This window comes from Cherax quadricarinatus, chromosome 53 (genome assembly GCF_038502225.1).
Source record: "Cherax quadricarinatus isolate ZL_2023a chromosome 53, ASM3850222v1, whole genome shotgun sequence".
NCBI lineage: Eukaryota > Metazoa > Arthropoda > Malacostraca > Decapoda > Parastacidae > Cherax > Cherax quadricarinatus.
Genome location: NC_091344.1, coordinates 26,174,169 through 26,191,481, shown reverse-complemented (window position 1 = coordinate 26,191,481; position 17,313 = coordinate 26,174,169). Strand labels below are relative to the sequence as shown.

The 17,313-nt window shown below is 44.2% G+C and overlaps 1 protein-coding gene across 1 annotated transcript in view; it reads left to right on the top strand.

The window, feature by feature from the left end:
• Positions 1 to 17,313, top strand: part of LOC128692440 (uncharacterized) — a 110,526-nt gene that overhangs the window by 85,448 nt on the left and 7,765 nt on the right. The window contains exons 6-7 of the mRNA XM_053781626.2: positions 8,249 to 8,332; positions 16,140 to 16,256. Coding sequence (XP_053637601.2) covers positions 8,249 to 8,332; positions 16,140 to 16,256 — 201 coding nt within the window. The remainder of the gene's footprint in view (positions 1 to 8,248; positions 8,333 to 16,139; positions 16,257 to 17,313) is intronic.

The window sequence follows — 17,313 nt, the reverse complement described above, 5'->3', positions numbered from 1 at the left end:
TCTTCATGGCCTAACATACTTCTCGCCACGTTCCCCACAGGTCTTCACGGCCTAACATACTTCTCGTCACGTTCTCCACAGGTCTTCACGGCCTAACATACTTCTCGTCACGTTCCTCACTGATCTTCACGGCCTAACATACTTCTCGTCACGTTCCTCACTGATCTTCACGGCCTAACATACATCTCGTCACGTTCCCCACAGGTCTTCACGGCCTAACATACTTCTCGTCACGTTCCTCACTGATCTTCACGGCCTAACATACTTCTCGTCACGTTCCTCACTGATCTTCACGGCCTAACATACATCTCGTCACGTTCCCCACAGGTCTTCACGGCCTAACATACTTCTCGTCACGTTCCCCACAGGTCTTCACGGCCTAACATACTTCTCGTCACGTTCCTCACTGATCTTCACGGGATAACATACTTCTCGTCACGTTCCTCACTGATCTTCACGGCCTAACATACATCTCGTCACGTTCCCCACAGGTCTTCACGGCCTAACATACATCTCGTCACGTTCCCCACAGGTCTTCACGGCCTAACATACTTCTCGTCACGTTCCCCACAGGTCTTCACGGCCTAACATACATCTCGTCACGTTCCCAACACGTCTTCACGGCCTAACATACATCTCGTCACGTTCCCCACAGGTCTTCACGGCCTAACATACATCTCGTCACGTTCCCCACAGGTCTTCACGGCCTAACATACTTCTCGTCACGTTCCCCACAGGTCTTCACGGCCTAACATACTTCTCGTCACGTTCCCCACAGGTCTTCACGGCCTAACATACTTCTCGTCACGTTCCCCACAGGTCTTCACGGCCTAACATACATCTCGTCACGTTCCCCACAGGTCTTCACGGCCTAACATACATCTCGTCACGTTCCCCACAGGTCTTCACGGACTAACATACTTCTCGTCACGTTCCTCACTGATCTTCACGGCCTAACATACTTCTCGTCACGTTCCTCACAGGTCTTCACGACCTAACATACTTCTCGTCACGTTCCTCACAGGTCTTCACGACCTAACATACATCTCGTCACGTTCCCCACAGGTCTTCACGGCCTAACATACTTCTCGTCACGTTCCCCACAGGTCTTCACGGCCTAACATACATCTCGTCACGTTCCCCACAGGTCTTCACGGCCTAACATACATCTCGTCACGTTCCCCACAGGTCTTCACGGCCTAACATACATCTCGTCACGTTCCCCACAGGTCTTCACGGCCTAACATACTTCTCGTCACGTTCCCCACAGGTCTTCACGGCCCAACATACTTCTCGTCACGTTCCCCACAGGTCTTCACGGCCTAACATACTTCTCGTCACGTTCCCCACAGGTCTTCACGGCCTAACATACTTCTCGTCACGTTCCCCACAGGTCTTCACGGCCTAACATACTTCTCGTCACGTTCCCCACAGGTCTTCACGGCCTAACATACTTCTCGTCACGTTCCCCACAGGTCTTCACGGCCTAACATACTTCTCGTCACGTTCCTCACTGATCTTCACGACCTAACATACTTCTCGTCACGTTCCTCACTGATCTTCACGACCTAATATACTTCTCGTCACGTTCCCCATAGGTTTTCACGGCCTAACATACATCTCGTCACGTTCCCCACAGATCTTCACGGCCTAACATACTTCTCGTCACGTTCCCCACAGGTCTTCACGGCCTAACATACTTCTCGTCACGTTCCCCACAGGTCTTCACGGCCTAACATACTTCTCGTCACGTTCCTCACTGATCTTCACGACCTAACATACTTCTCGTCACGTTCCCCACAGGTCTTCACGACCTAACATACTTCTCGTCACGTTCCTCACTGATCTTCACGACCTAACATATTTCTCGTCACGTTCCCCACAGGTCTTCACGGCCTAACATACTTCTCGTCACGTTCCCCACAGGTCTTCACGGCCTAACATACTTCTCGTCACATTCTCCACAGGTCTTCACGGCCTAACATACTTCTCGTCACGTTCCTCACAGGTCTTCACGACCTAACATACTTCTCGCCACGTTCCCCACAGGTCTTCACGACCTAACATACTTCTCGTCACGTTCCCCACAGGTCTTCACGACCTAACATACTTCTCGTCACGTTCCCCACAGGTCTTCACGACCTAACATACTTCTCGTCACGTTCCTCACTGATCTTCACGGCCTAACATACTTCTCGTCACGTTCCTCACAGGTCTTCACGACCTAACATACTTCTCGTCACGTTCCTCACAGGTCTTCACGACCTAACATACTTCTCGTCACGTTCCCCACAGGTCTTCACGACCTAACATACTTCTCGTCACGTTCCTCACTGATCTTCACGGCCTAACATACTTCTCGTCACGTTCCCCACAGGTCTTCACGGACTAACATACTTCTCGTCACGTTCCCCACAGGTCTTCACGGCCTAACATACTTCTCGTCACGTTCCCCACAGGTCTTCACGGCCTAACATACTTCTCGTCACGTTCCCCACAGGTCTTCACGACCTAACATTCTTCTCGTCACGCTTCCCACAGGTCTTCACGGCCTAACATACTTCTCGTCACGTTCCCCACAGGTCTTCACGACCTAACATTCTTCTCGTCACGTTCCCCACAGGTCTTCACGACCTAACATTCTTCTCGTCACGCTCCCCACAGGTCTTCACGGCCTAACATACTTCTCGTCACGTTCCCCACAGGTCTTCACGGCCTAACATACTTCTCGTCACGTTCCCCACAGGTCTTCACGACCTAACATTCTTCTCGTCACGCTCCCCACAGGTCTTCACGGCCTAACATACTTCTCGTCACGTTCCCCACAGGTCTTCACGGCCTAACATACTTCTCGTCACGTTCCCCACAGGTCTTCACGACCTAACATTCTTCTCGTCACGCTTCCCACAGGTCTTCACGGCCTAACATACTTCTCGTCACGTTCCCCACAGGTCTTCACGGCCTAACATACTTCTCGTCACGTTCCCCACAGGTCTTCACGACCTAACATTCTTCTCGTCACGCTTCCCACAGGTCTTCACGGCCTAACATACTTCTCGTCACGTTCCCCACAGGTCTTCACGGCCTAACATACTTCTCGTCACGTTCCCCACAGGTCTTCACGGCCTAACATACTTCTCGTCACGTTCCCCACAGGTCTTCACGGCCTAACATACTTCTCGTCACGTTCCCCACAGGTCTTCACGGCCTAACATACTTCTCGTCACGTTCCCCACACGGTACGACGTTCATTAACTAGTGAACTGGTTTTCAGTTTGTGAATCACTAAGTCTCTGATATAGACAGGAGATTTTCTCGCTATCTTGAGACAGTTGCTGGTAATATTAGGGAATATGTTAGACGCCACACTCTTGGATAACCCAAGAAAGTCAGTGAGTCATCGAGGACTGTCTAACTTATTTCCATTGGGGTCCTTAATCTTGTCCCCCAGGATGCGACCCACACCAGTCGACTAACTCCCTGGTACCTATTTGCTGCTAGGTGAACAGGACAGCAGGTGTAAGGAAACGTGTCGACGGGTGGAAACATTTCAACACGTTTCCTTACACCTGTTGTCCTGTTCACCTAGCAGCAAATAGGTATCTGGGTGTTAGTGGAATGGTGTGGGTTGCATCCTGGGGGACAAGATTAAGGACCACAATGGAAATAAGTTAGACAGTCCTCGATGACTCACTGACTTTCTTGCTTTATCCTGGGTGGCTAACCCCCCGGGGTTAAAAATCCGAACGAAATCTTATCTTATCTTATCTGTCTGGTAAAACTATCTGATGTACAACCGTTGAAGTTTCTTGTAGATAATTACCTTCTAACTTCATGTTGCTCGTCTTCACCCGCTGTGTGTGCTCATTACTTACGTAACTTAATAGTAATGAAGTTGGTGAAATATTGGTGGCAGTGGAATGGTGGTGATAATAGGGAGTAGTAGTAGCAGAAGTAGTGGTAGTAGTAGTAGTGGTAGTAGTAGTAGTAGAAGTAGTGGTAGTAGTAGTAGTGGTAGTAGTAGTAGTAGTAGTAGTAGAAGTAGTGGTAGTAGTAGTGGTAGTAGTAGTAGTAGTAGTAGTAGAAGTAGTGGTAGTAGTAGTAGTAGTAGTAGTAGTGGTAGTAGTAGTAGTAGTAGTAGTAGTAGTGGTAGTAGTAGAAGTGGTAGTAGTAGTAGTAGTAGTAGTAGTGGTGGTAGTAGTAGTAGTAGTAGTAGTAGTTGCAATAGTAGTAGCAGTAGTAGTAGTAGTAGAAGTAGTGGTAGTAGTGGTAGTAGTAGTAGTAGTGGTAGTAGTAGTAGAAGTAGTGGTAGTAGTAGTAGTGGTAGTAGTAGTAGTAGTAGTAGTAGTTGCAATAGTAGTAGCAGTAGTAGTAGTAGTAGTAGTGGTAGTGGTAGTAGTAGTAGTAGTAGTAGTAGTAGCAGTAGTAGTAGCAGTAGTAGTAGTAGTAGTGGTAGTAGTAGTAGTAGTAGTAGAAGTAGTGGTAGTAGTAGTAGTAGTAGTGGTAGTGGTAGTAGTAGTAGTAGTAGTAGTTGCAATAGTAGTAGTAGTAGTAGTAGTAGCAGTAGTAGTAGTAGTAGTAGTGGGTATAGTGGTAGTAGTAGTAGTAGTAATTGCAATAGTAGTAGTAGTAGTAGTAGTAGTAGTAGTAGTTGCAATAGTAGTAGTAGTAGTAGTAGTAGTATTAATAGTAATAGTAGCAATAGTATTAGTAGTAGCAATAGTATTAGTAGTAGCAGTAGTAGCAGTAGTAGTAGTAGTAGTAGTAGTAGTAGTAGTAGTAGTAGTAATAGTAGTAGTAGTAGTAGTAATAGTAGTAGTAGTAGTAGTAATAGTAGTAGTAGTAGTAGTCATTAAAGTACTTGAGTGGTTATGGTATTACTGGAAATTGTGGCTTAGTCGTGGTGGTAAGTTAATTCAGGTATACACAAACACAGTTGAAGATTGAGACACATATGCAGCATATGGGAATCTTTATTCAGGAAACGTTTCGCCACACAGTGGCTTCATCAGTCCAATACAAAGAGGAAGGCGTAAGGAGAGGAGGAGTATGAGGTAATCAGTCCCTGAGCCTGGAGTCGATGTGTTCAGTCCCTCAATCTTGTAGAATGTACAGCATAGGGCCGTGGACGTGGCTTATATACTGTAGTGAGGTGAGGTGAAGCAGGCGGAGGCTGGGTCATAGTGGTACCATCCACTAGTCGAAGTAGGTCTTCGTCCAAAGGTTGAACAAGTGTTGAAGAATTCTTTGTAACAAGATCCCATGATGCTGCAGTGTCTGACAGTTGTGATGAATGGTTTGGAAAACCGACAAGTTGAAGATTGAGACACTGTCAGACACTGCAGCATCATGGGATCTTCTTACAAAGAATTCTTCAACGCTTGTTCAACCTTTGGACAAAGACCTACTTCGATTAGTGGATGGTACCACTATGACCCAGCCTCCGCCTGCTTCACCTCACCTCACTACTTCGACTAGTGGATGGTACCACTATGACCCCGCCTCCGCCTGCTTCACCTCACCTCACAACAGTATATAAGCCACGTCTACGGCCCTATGCTGTACATTCTACAAGATTGATGGACTGAACACATCGACTCCAGGCTGAGGGACTGATTACCTCATACTCCTCCTCTCCTTACGCCTTCCTCTTTGTATTGGACTGATGAAGCCACTGTGTGGCGAAACGTTTCCTGAATAAATATTCCCATATGCTGCATAAGTGTCTCAATCTTCAACTTGTCGGTTTAACAAACCATTCATTACAAACACAGTTACATAGATTATCATACATAGCAGTATATGTGGAGAGAACCTGGGATAACACAAGAAAGTCAGAGTGACTTATTAATGAAGAGGTGGTGATATTGGTAGTAGTGAGATGGTGGTGATACTGGTAGTAGTAGTGAGATGGTGGTGATATTGGTAGTAGTGAGGTGGTGGTGATACTGGTAGTAGTGAGGTGGTGGTGATATTGGTAGTAGTGAGATGGTGGTGGTGATATTGGTAGTAGTGAGATGGTGGTGATACTGGTAGTAGTGAGATGGTGGGTGTATGGTAGTGACACCCCTGCTTTTCATTGGGGGGATGGTGCATCGTCTGCCAAGTCTTTTGCTTTCGTAGTGAGTGATTTTCGTGTGCAAGTTCGGTACTAGTCCCTCTAGGATTTTCCAGGTGTATATAATCATGTATCTCTCCCTCCTGCGTTCCAGGGAATACAGGTTTAGAAACCTCAAGCGCTCCCAGTAATTGAGGTGTTTTATCTCCGTTATGCGCGCCGTGAAAGTTCTCTGTACATTTTCTAGGTCGGCAATTTCACCTGCCTTGAAAGGTGCTGTTAGAGTGCAGCAATATTCCAGCCTAGATAGAACAAGTGACTGGTAGTAGTGAGATGGTGGTGATATGTCATGCAGATTCGGGTGTCATCTGCAAAGGAAGACACGGTGCTGTGGCTGACATCCTTGTCTATGTCGGATGGTAGTAGTGAGATGTAGTGGTGATACTGGTAGTAGTGAGTGCATTTAGGACCTTGTCGTAGTGATCCAGTAGTTGAGACAGACAGGAGCGACCTGGTGGGTTTCTAGATGGGTGGTGATCTTGCTTCTTAGGACCCTTTCAAAGTATGAGTGCTATTCTTTGCTGTGGTAGTGGGGCTATGTCTGTTGTAGTAACTGAGATGGTGGTGATACTGGTAGTAGTGAGATGGTGGTGATACTGGTAGTAGTGAGATGGTGACCTCTTTTAGTGATGTCTCTTTCTATTTTACATCTACTCCTCCTTTTTCTTAGAGGAATAAGCCTTGTGCATTGGTAGTAGTGAGATGGTGGTGATACTGGTAGTAGTGAGATGGTGGTGATACTGGTAGTAGTGAGATGGTGGTGATATTGGTAGTAGTGAGATGGTGGTGATACTGGTAGTAGTGAGGTGGTGGTGATATTGGTAGTAGTGAGATGGTGGTGATACTGGTAGTAGTGAGATGGTGGTGATACTGGTAGTAGTGAGATGGTGGTGATATTGGTAGTAGTGAGATGGTGGTGATACTGGTAGTAGTGAGATGGTGGTGATAATGGTAGTAGTGAGATGGTGGTGATATTGGTAGTAGTGAGATGGTGGTGATACTGGTAGTAGTGAGGTGGTGGTGAGATGGTGGTGAGTTTGGTAGTAGTGAGAAGGTGGTGATACTGGTAGTAGTGAGATGGTGGTGATATTGGTAGTAGTGAGATGGTGGTGATACTGGTAGTAGTGAGGTGGTGGTGATAATGGTAGTAGTGAGATGGTGGTGATACTGGTAGTAGTAGTGAGATGGTGGTGATACTGGTAGTAGTGAGATGGTGGTGATACTGGTAGTAGTAGTGAGGTGGTGGTGATACTGGTAGTAGTTAGGTGGTGGTGATGCTGATAGTAGTGAGATTGTGGTGATACTGGTAGTAGTAGTGAGGTGGTGGCGATACTGGTAGTAGTGAGGTGGTGGTGATACTGGTAGTAGTGAGATGGTGGTGATACTGGTAGTAGTAGTGAGGTGGTGGTGATACTGGTAGTAGTGAGATGGTGGCGATACTGGTAGTAGTGAGGTGGTGGTGGTGGGGTGATACTGGATGTAGAGAGATGATGGTGATACTGGTAGTTGTGAGGTGGTGGTGATACTGGTAGTAGTGAGATGGTGGTGATACTGGTAGTAGTAGTGAGGTGGTGGTGATACTGGTAGTAGTAGTGAGGTGGTGGTGATACTGGTAATAGTGAGATTGTGGTGATACTGGTAGTAGTAGTGAGGTGGTGGCGATACTGGTAGTAGTGAGATGGTGGTGATGCTGGTAGTAGTGAGGTGATGGTGGTGGGGTGATACTGGTAGTAGAGAGATGGTGGTGATACTGGTAGTTGTGAGGTGGTGGTGATACTGGTAGTAGTGAGATGGTGGTGATACTGGTAGTAGTAGTGAGGTGGTGGTGATACTGGTAGTAGTGAGATGGTAGTGATACTGGTAGTACTAATGAGATGGTGGTGATACTTGTAGTAGTAGTGAGATGGTGGTGATACTGGTAGTAGTGAGGTGGGGGTGATACTGGTAGTGGGTAGGTCGTAGAGCCGGCTGTGTCGATGTGACAAGTAGTAGTAGTAGTAGTAGGGTTGTGGTGGTAGTTATAGTAGTAAGATAATATTGGTATTGGAAGTAGTGTGGGTGTTGTGGTAGTGGTAGCTGTGTATGGTAGTAACTATGCTGCACTGTTCTCATGTTCCTCTATTTCCACAGGACTGTGTAAGGAAGATCAGTTCACAGTGAAGGGAGAGAAGAAGTTCACCTTCCTGTGTGGTGCTGCACCGTCACACTGGCACTGTAACTAAACACTGTTTACAAAAGTACCTGATTATTATATTTATAATACTAAATACGTAAGACCTGGTATCTTAAGGCTGAGGAAATGATGATATTGGTAGGTAATGGGAGAGAGAGAGTAGTTGGTGGAATACAAGTGATGGAGGAGAGTGGGGTGAACATGGTGAAGCAACTGAATTTTATGGTATATGAGGCATTACCAGTGTGGTGGAGTGTGTGGGTGACTGTGTGGGTGACTGTGTGGGTGACTGTGTGGGTGACTGTGTGGGTGACTGTGTGGGTGACTGTGTGGGTGACTGTGTGGGTGACTGTGTGGGTGACTGTGTGGGTGACTGTGTGGGTGACTGTTTGGGTGTTTATCAACAGTGTTGTGGAGTATGTGGGTGAGTGTATATCATCAGTGTAGGTGAGTGTGTGGGTGACTGTTTATAATCAGTGTGGTGGAGTGTGTGGGTGATTGTTTATCATCAGCATGTTGGAGTGTGTGGGTGATTGTTTATCATCAGCATGTTGGAGTGTGTGGGTGATTGTTTATCATCAGCATGTTGGAGTGTGTGGGTGATTGTTTATCATCAGCATGTTGGAGTGTGTGGGTGATTGTTTATCATCAGCATGTTGGAGTGTGTGGGTGATTGTTTATCATCAGCATGTTGGAGTGTGTGGGTGATTGTTTATCATCAGCATGTTGGAGTGTGTGGGTGATTGTTTATCATCAGCATGTTGGAGCGTGTGGGTGATTGTTTATCATCAGCATGTTGGAGCGTGTGGGTGATTGTTTATCATCAGCATGTTGGAGTGTGTGGGTGATTGTTTATCATCAGCATGTTGGAGTGTGTGGGTGAGTGATTATTAACGTAATGGAGTGTGTGGAGGAGTGCTCTTATTTTATAGTGCGCCAAGTACGTTACAATTTATCCGTGGTTAATATCATACCTTCTCCACCAGCCAACTGTTGGATCAGAACAGAGCAGTTCTGTAGCCCAACTTCTATAGTAATTATCCAGTTCTGTCAAACAATAGTGTGAGAACTGGCCCCCAGCTTAGTTGATGCTGTGTTGTACCACCTGGCTGTGGGTCAGACGCTCACACCAGCAGGTCGTATACACTCATACTCTCTTGTTTATTCTGAGGTGTAAAACTTAGAGTTATGTGGCTCTGTTTTCTGGCTCATTATTGTCATACTCAATATTATTTAACTCTGTTATTGGGTCTACCTACCTGGAGTATACCTAGAGGTTTTCCTTGGTGGTCAATGCCCCCAGCACGCCTCAAACAGTGGCCCGTGGCCTGGTGACAAAATATCTCACGTCACATGGTCTCCTGGAGGTTACCTGGAGATTACCTGGAGGTTATTCCGGGGATCAACGCCCCCGCGGCCCGGTCCACGACCAGGCCTCCCGATGGATCAGGGCCTGATCAACTAGGCTGTTACTGCTGACCGCACGCAGTCCGACGTACGAGCCACAGCCCGGCTGATCCGGCACTGACTTTAGGTATCTGTCCAGCTCTCTCTTGAAGGCAGCCAGGGGTTTATTGGCAATTCCCCTAATGCTTGATGGGAGGCTGTTGAACAGTTTTGGGCCCCGGACACTTATGGTGTTTTCTCTTAGTGTACCAATGGCGCCCCTACTTTTTATTGGCGGCATTTTGCATCGCCTGCCCAGTCTTTTACTTTCGTAGGGAGTGATTTCTGTGTGCAGATTTGGGACCATTCCTTCCAAGATTTTCCAAGTGTAGATTATGATATATCTCTCCCTCCTGCTTTCCAACGAGTACAAGTCAAGTGCTTCCAAGTGTTCCCAGTAGTTAAGGTGCTTGACAGAACTTATACGTGCAGTAAAGGATCTCTGTACACTCTCTAGATCTGCGATTTCACCTGCTTTGTATGGAGATGTTAATGTACAGCAGTATTCCAGCCTAGAGAGAACAAGTGATTTGAAAAGGATCATCATGGGCTTGGCATCTCTCGTTTTGAAAGTTCTCATTATCCATCCTATCATTTTCTTTGCACGTGCGATCGTGGCACTGTTGTGATCCTTGAAAGTGAGATCCTCAGACATTACTACTCCCAGGTCCCTTACATTATTTTTCCGCTCTATTGTATGGCCGGAGTCAGTAGTATACTCTGTTCTAGTTATTATCTCCTCCAGTTTTCCATAACGGAGTAGTTGGAATTTGTCCTCATTGAACATCATATTGTTTACCGTTGCCCACTGGAAAACTTTGTTTATATCTTCTTGGAGGTTAACCGCGTCCTCAGCAGATGACAGCCTCATGCAGATCCTAGTATCATCCGCAAAGGATGATACGGTGCTGTGGTGTATATCTCTGTTTGTCTGATATGAGGATAAGGAATAAGATGGGGGCGAGTACTGTGCCTTGTGGAACAGAGCTCTTCACTATGGCAGCCTCCGGGTTCGATTTCTGGCAAGAGTAGAAACATTGGGCGTGTTTCCTGACACCGGTTGTCCACGTTCACCCATCAGTAAAATGGGTACCTGGGTGTTAGTCGACTGGTGTGGGTCGCATCCTGGGACAAAACTGACCTAATTTGCGGGAAATGCTCTTCATAACAAGAGGCTTCCTATATAGTAGTATGTCATTGATGTCAGCTATGGTCTGTATACCTTGTAAATGTACTTGTAGAAATAAAGATTTATTATTATTATTATTATTATTATTATTAAATACTCAACGCACGCATTACAACGTACGATCCACAGCCCGGGTGATCGAACACTGACGTTAGGCATCTATCCGGTTCCCTCTTGAAGGCAGCCAGGAGATCTTTTAGTAGTCCCACTTATGATGGGAGGCTGTTGAATAGTCTTACTGTATTTTCTCTTAGCGTCCTCATGGCATCCCTGCTTTTGATTGGGGATGTTGCAGCATCTGCAGAGTATTTTGCATTTGTAGGGAATGATTTCCAATGCAGATTTGGGACCAGTACCTCTAGTATTTTCCAGATATAGATTACGATGCATCTTTCTCGCCACTCTTTCCAGGAAGCACAACTATAGGGACTTCACACGTTCCCAGTAATTAAGGTGCCTGATTAAATTAAAATGTGCAGTGAAGAGTTTCTGCACAATCCCTAAATCTTTAATTTCACCTGCCTTGGACGGGGCTATTATTGTACAGCAATATTCCAGCCTGGAGAGAACAAGTGACTTAAAGGGAATCATCACTGGCTTGGCATCCCTTGTTTTCAAGGTTCCTGTTATTTATTCTATTATTTTCCTCGAAGATGTGATAAAGACACTGCTGTGATCCTTCAAGGTGAGATCTAATATTATCACTACCAAGTTCTTCGCATTAATTTTTGGCTCTAATTTGTGCTTTGAATTTGTGCCCGCTATTATTTCCTGAAGTCTTCTCTAACTGAGTAATTGATATTTTTTCTCATTGAACATCATATTGTTTTTCACGGCCCATTGGAAACTTAGTTTATATCCGTTCAGAGATTTTCCATGACCTCATTGGACGATACTCTCATGCATATTCTACTGTAGTATCGTCTGCAAGGGAAGACAGTGCTATGTTTAACATCTATATGAGATATGAGGACGAAAAAAAAGATGACGTCGAGTACTGTGAAGGTTAAGACACATGTGCAACATCTGGTTATCTTTATTGTAGACGTTTCGCCATCCAGTGGCTTTATCAGTACAGATTCTAGGACATAAATAGAAGACAGAAGAACTATATACAAAAGATGAGTACTGTACCTAGTGGAACAGAGCTTCTCACTGTAACCGCCTCCGATTTATCTCTGTTTACCATAACTCTCTGTGTTCTGTTGCTTAGAAGTTGAAGATCCATCTGACCACTTTTCCAGTTATTCCTTTATCAATCATTTTGGGCGCTATTATACCATGATCGCACTTGTCGAAGGCATTTGAAAAAATCTGTGTATACAACATCTGCACTTAAACCATACCACGGGCGGGATTGAACCCGCGGTCAGAGAGTCTCAAAACTCCAGACCGTCGCGTTAGCCACTGGACCAGCTAGCCACAATAAGATTCGTCCAACTAGGTATATTTCTACACCATAGGAAGGTTAGCATAGGCACCACTGTGACCACAAATGGCTAACGCGGCGGTCTGGAGTTTTGAGACTCTCTGACCGCGGGTTCAATCCCGCCCGTTGTATGGTTTGTTTTCAATCGTGTCATTACGATTTCGTGAGTCAACATCTGCACTTTTTTGTCCTCTATTGCATCCATGTCATAGGATACCTCTCCATAGCATAATTATGGCACCCGATAAGGGTTTCTGAGAGTTCTTGTCGAGAACGGAGTTCCACCAATCTGAATCTGGGGCAGAGTACATGGCCATCGTGTCAATTTTTTTTCTAAGTCCACTGGAGTTACGGTTATGTCAGAAATTTGGCATACATTAACAAGGATTTGAGTCTCGCTCATGAAAAATTCATTTAGTCTGTCGATCTCTAGCTTGATGAACGGTACACTAAACACAGTCAATCTGAGATTTCAGCATGTCACTCATTTCCTTATCATCATTCGTATAAGTTCCATTTTGTTTGAACAAGGGCCTGATACACCATGTGGTTTATGCCTTGTTTTTGGTACATGAAAATTAAATATTTTAATTTTTTTTTAATTCATTAACTTCAGCTCCTTCTGTCTCTCCTGGATCCTGTAAGATTCATTTAACTAAAGTTCAATATTTTTTACTTGCCTAGTCAGGGTTTCCTTCCACAAGATAGTCTCGCCACCTGGAGAAACTCATTGATTCTTCGCCTTTGCATGTTGAGGGAGCGTCTCTTTCCAGTTAACTTCTCCTTTTTTTCCTGAGGTCAATGTGCCTTGAGAATACTCCAGGTGTCAAAGAATAGAAAATTTCAAGACACTGGTTTGGATCCATGTTACTTAAGATATCTTCCTAGCATGTATCTTTCCATTTTACTGGTCAATATCCCTGTGTATATACATCTGAACTTCGATTAGGCTGTGATCTGAATTATCTGTCATTTAGTATCAGGTCATTATTATTCCTAATATAGGTTAAAATGTGTTTTCCAGTTTTTTAGTTAAGCTTTTATCATCAATGTGATGTAGTACGAGGCTGACTGTTTATCAACAATGTGACAGTGTGTGTGTGTGTGTTTATCATTAGTGTGATGGAGTGTGTGTGTGTGTTTATCATTAGTGTGATGGAGTGTGTGTGTGTGTGTTTATCATTAGTGTGATGGAGTGTGTGTGTGTGTGTTTATCATTAGTGTGATGGAGTGTGAGTGTTTATCATTAGTGTGATGGAGTGTGTGTGAGTGTTTATCATTAGTGTGATGGAGTGTGTGTGTGTGTGTTTATCATTAGTGTGATGGAGTGTGTGTGTGAGTGTCTATCATCAGTGTGATGGAGTGTGTGTGTGAGTGTCTATCATCAGTGTGATGGAGTGTGTGTGTGAGTGTCTTTCATCAGTGTGATGGAGTGTGTGTGTAAGTGTTTATCATTAGTGTGATGGAGTGTGTGTGTGTGTGTGTATCATTAGTGTGATGGAGTGTGTGTGTGAGTGTCTATCATCAGTGTGATGGAGTGTGTGTGTGTGTGTGTATCATTAGTGTGATGGAGTGTGTGTGTGTGTGTGTATCATTAGTGCGATGGAGTGTGTGTGTGTGTGTGTATCATTAGTGCGATGGAGTGTGTGTGTGAGTGTTTATCATCAGTGTGATGGAGTGTGTGTGTGTGTGTGTATCATTAGTGTGATGGAGTGTGTGTGTGTGTGTGTATCATTAGTGCGATGGAGTGTGTGTGTGTGTGTGTATCATTAGTGTGATGGAGTGTGTGTGTGAGTGTTTATCATCAGTGTGATGGAGTGTGTGTGTGAGTGTTTATCATCAGTGTGATGGAGTGTGTGTGTGTGTGTTTATCATCAGTGTGATGGAGTGTGTGTGTGTGTGTGTGTGTGTTTATCATTAGTGTGATGGAGTGTGTGTGTGAGTGTCTATCATCAGTGTGATGGAGTGTGTGTGTGTATGTGTGTGTGTTTATCATCAGTGTGATGGAGTGTGTGTGTGTGTGTATCATTAGTGTGATGGAGTGTGTGTGTGTGTATCATTAGTGTGATGGAGTGTGTGTGTGAGTGTCTATCATCAGTGTGATGGAGTGTGTGTGTGTGTGTGTATCATGAGTGTGATGGAGTGTGTGTGTGTATGTGTGTGTGTTTATCATCAGTGTGATGGAGTGTGTGTGTGTGTATCATTAGTGTGATGGAGTGTGTGTGTGTTTATCATCAGTGTGATGGAGTGTGTGTGTGTTTATCATCAGTGTGATGGAGTGTGTGTGTGTTTATCATCAGTGTGATGGAGTGTGTGTGTGTTTATCATCAGTGTGATGGAGTGTGTGTGTGTGTATCATTAGTGTGATGGAGTGTGTGTGTGTGTATCATTAGTGTGATGGAGTGTGTGTGTGTGTATCATTAGTGTGATGGAGTGTGTGTGTGTGTATCATTAGTGTGAAGGAGTGTGTGTGTGTGTATCATTAGTGTGATGGAGTGTGTGTGTGAGTGTTTATCATCAGTGTGATGGAGTGTGTGTGTGTGTATCATTAGTGTGATGGAGTGTGTGTGTGTGTATCATTAGTGTGATGGAGTGTGTGTGTGAGTGTCTATCATCAGTGTGATGGAGTGTGTGTGTGAGTGTTTATCATCAGTGTGATGGAGTGTGTGTGTGAGTGTCTATCATCAGTGTGATGGAGTGTGTGTGTGTATGTGTGTGTGTTTATCATCAGTGTGATGGAGTGTGTGTGTGTGTATCATTAGTGTGATGGAGTGTGTGTGTGTGTATCATTAGTGTGATGGAGTGTGTGTGTGTGTATCATTAGTGTGATGGAGTGTGTGTGTGTGTATCATTAGTGTGATGGAGTGTGTGTGTGTGTATCATTAGTGTGATGGAGTGTGTGTGTGAGTGTTTATCATCAGTGTGAAGGAGTGTGTGTGTGTGTATCATTAGTGTGATGGAGTGTGTGTGTGAGTGTTTATCATCAGTGTGATGGAGTGTGTGTGTGTGTATCATTAGTGTGATGGAGTGTGTGTGTGTGTATCATTAGTGTGATGGAGTGTGTGTGTGAGTGTCTATCATCAGTGTGATGGAGTGTGTGAGTGTGTGTTTATCATTAGTGTGATGGAGTGTGTGGGTGTATATCATCAGTGTGATGGAGTGTGTGGGTGTATATCATCAGTGTGATGGAGTGTGTGGGTGTATATCATCAGTGTGATGGAGTGTGTGGGTGTATATCATCAGTGTGATGGAGTGTGTGGGTGTTTATCATCAGTGTGATGGAGTGTGTGGGTGTATATCATCAGTGTGATGGAGTGTGTGGGTGTATATCATCAGTGTGATGGAGTGTGTGGGTGTATATCATCAGTGTGATGGAGTGTGTGGGTGTATATCATCAGTGTGATGGAGTGTGTGGGTGTATATCATCAGTGTGATGGAGTGTGTGGGTGTTTATCATCAGTGTGATGGAGTGTGTGGGTGTATATCATCAGTGTGATGGAGTGTGTGGGTGCATATCATCAGTGTGATGGAGTGTGTGGGTGTATATCATCAGTGTGATGGAGGGTGTGGGTGTTTATCATCAGTGTGGTGGAGTGTAAGTGTTTATCATTAATGTGGTGGAGTTTGTGTGTCTACTTTCAATGTGGTGACCTTTAGAAAGACACAACGTTTTTGCGAGAAATGCTAATCAATTTTCCCTTTGCTATATTAATGTGTTTAATGCATATCTATAGTAAGATAATATACTTAGCATCCTCAAGCTCGACTGGTGTTCTGCACACAGTCTACCTAGACGTCGGAGGTCACGACCACTCTACTGTCTTCACATTTACCACCTCCACAGCTAACTACAACAGGAAATTTAAAATCAAGGTCTCCATGATCGAGTGTTCCCATTCAGGTAAATTTACAAATATGGAACTTTCTAAATACTATTCTATAAGCTGCACTTCACTAGCCAGGATCTTTCTCCCGTTTTAAAATACTGTACATAACTATAATATTGAAATATGTGATAACCTACTACACTGTAAGGGGAGATACCATTTAAATTTCAATGGATTCATGAGCATATAATAGACATTTATTACGGCTCTGCTTTACCTTACAGGAGCTTTTTAAAGTTATACAATGCAAGAACACTGAGCGAATTTTAATGCACACCACTTCCTCGGTGTGGGGGAGGGACTCTCTGTGACTCCTGCGGCATTCAGTTGGAGGTTTTTCTCGCTTCTCTCCTCCTCCATGTTTTATTTATTTATTTATTCATTTATTTATTTATTTATTTATTTATTTGAACATGATACAGAGAAGTAAAAAAGGAATACAGTTAAGTGCAACATGCCAAAGCCCCTTGTATGCAGAGCATTATGGTCAGGCTTAAAATTAACTTAAGATTAACTAAGCAATGATATATTCAGTGGTAAAACATTATTGTAAACAGATAACAATTAAGCACAAATGAGTATTACAAAGACAGGTCATATGATCATTTACTGTGTTATTGTGCAATCAGTAGAATGGAGTATTCTGTTAGGTAATGTAATCAAAAAATAACAAAGTTTGATTGGGTCTGAGGTTAAGCATTTCTGAGGTACAATTATGAGAAACATTTATGAGATACAATTTATAAGATAAAATTATTCAGTATTTATTTGGTTGTGGGTGAGTAAGTGATTTTTGAGAAGAGACTTGAATTTATAAACAGACAGTGTTTCTTTTATATTTACAGGTAATGAATTCCAGATTTTAGGGCCTTTTATGTGCATTGATTTTTGCATAGTGTGAGATGGACACGAGGAACATCAAAGAGTGATCTGTGCCTTATGTTATGGTCATGTGTTCTGTTGAGGTTGGTAAGGAGACGTTTGAGGGGAGGGTTTATATCCGAGTTAAATGTTCTATATATGTAGTAGGTGCAGTAATAAGTATGGATGTTTTGTATGGTGAGTAGGTTT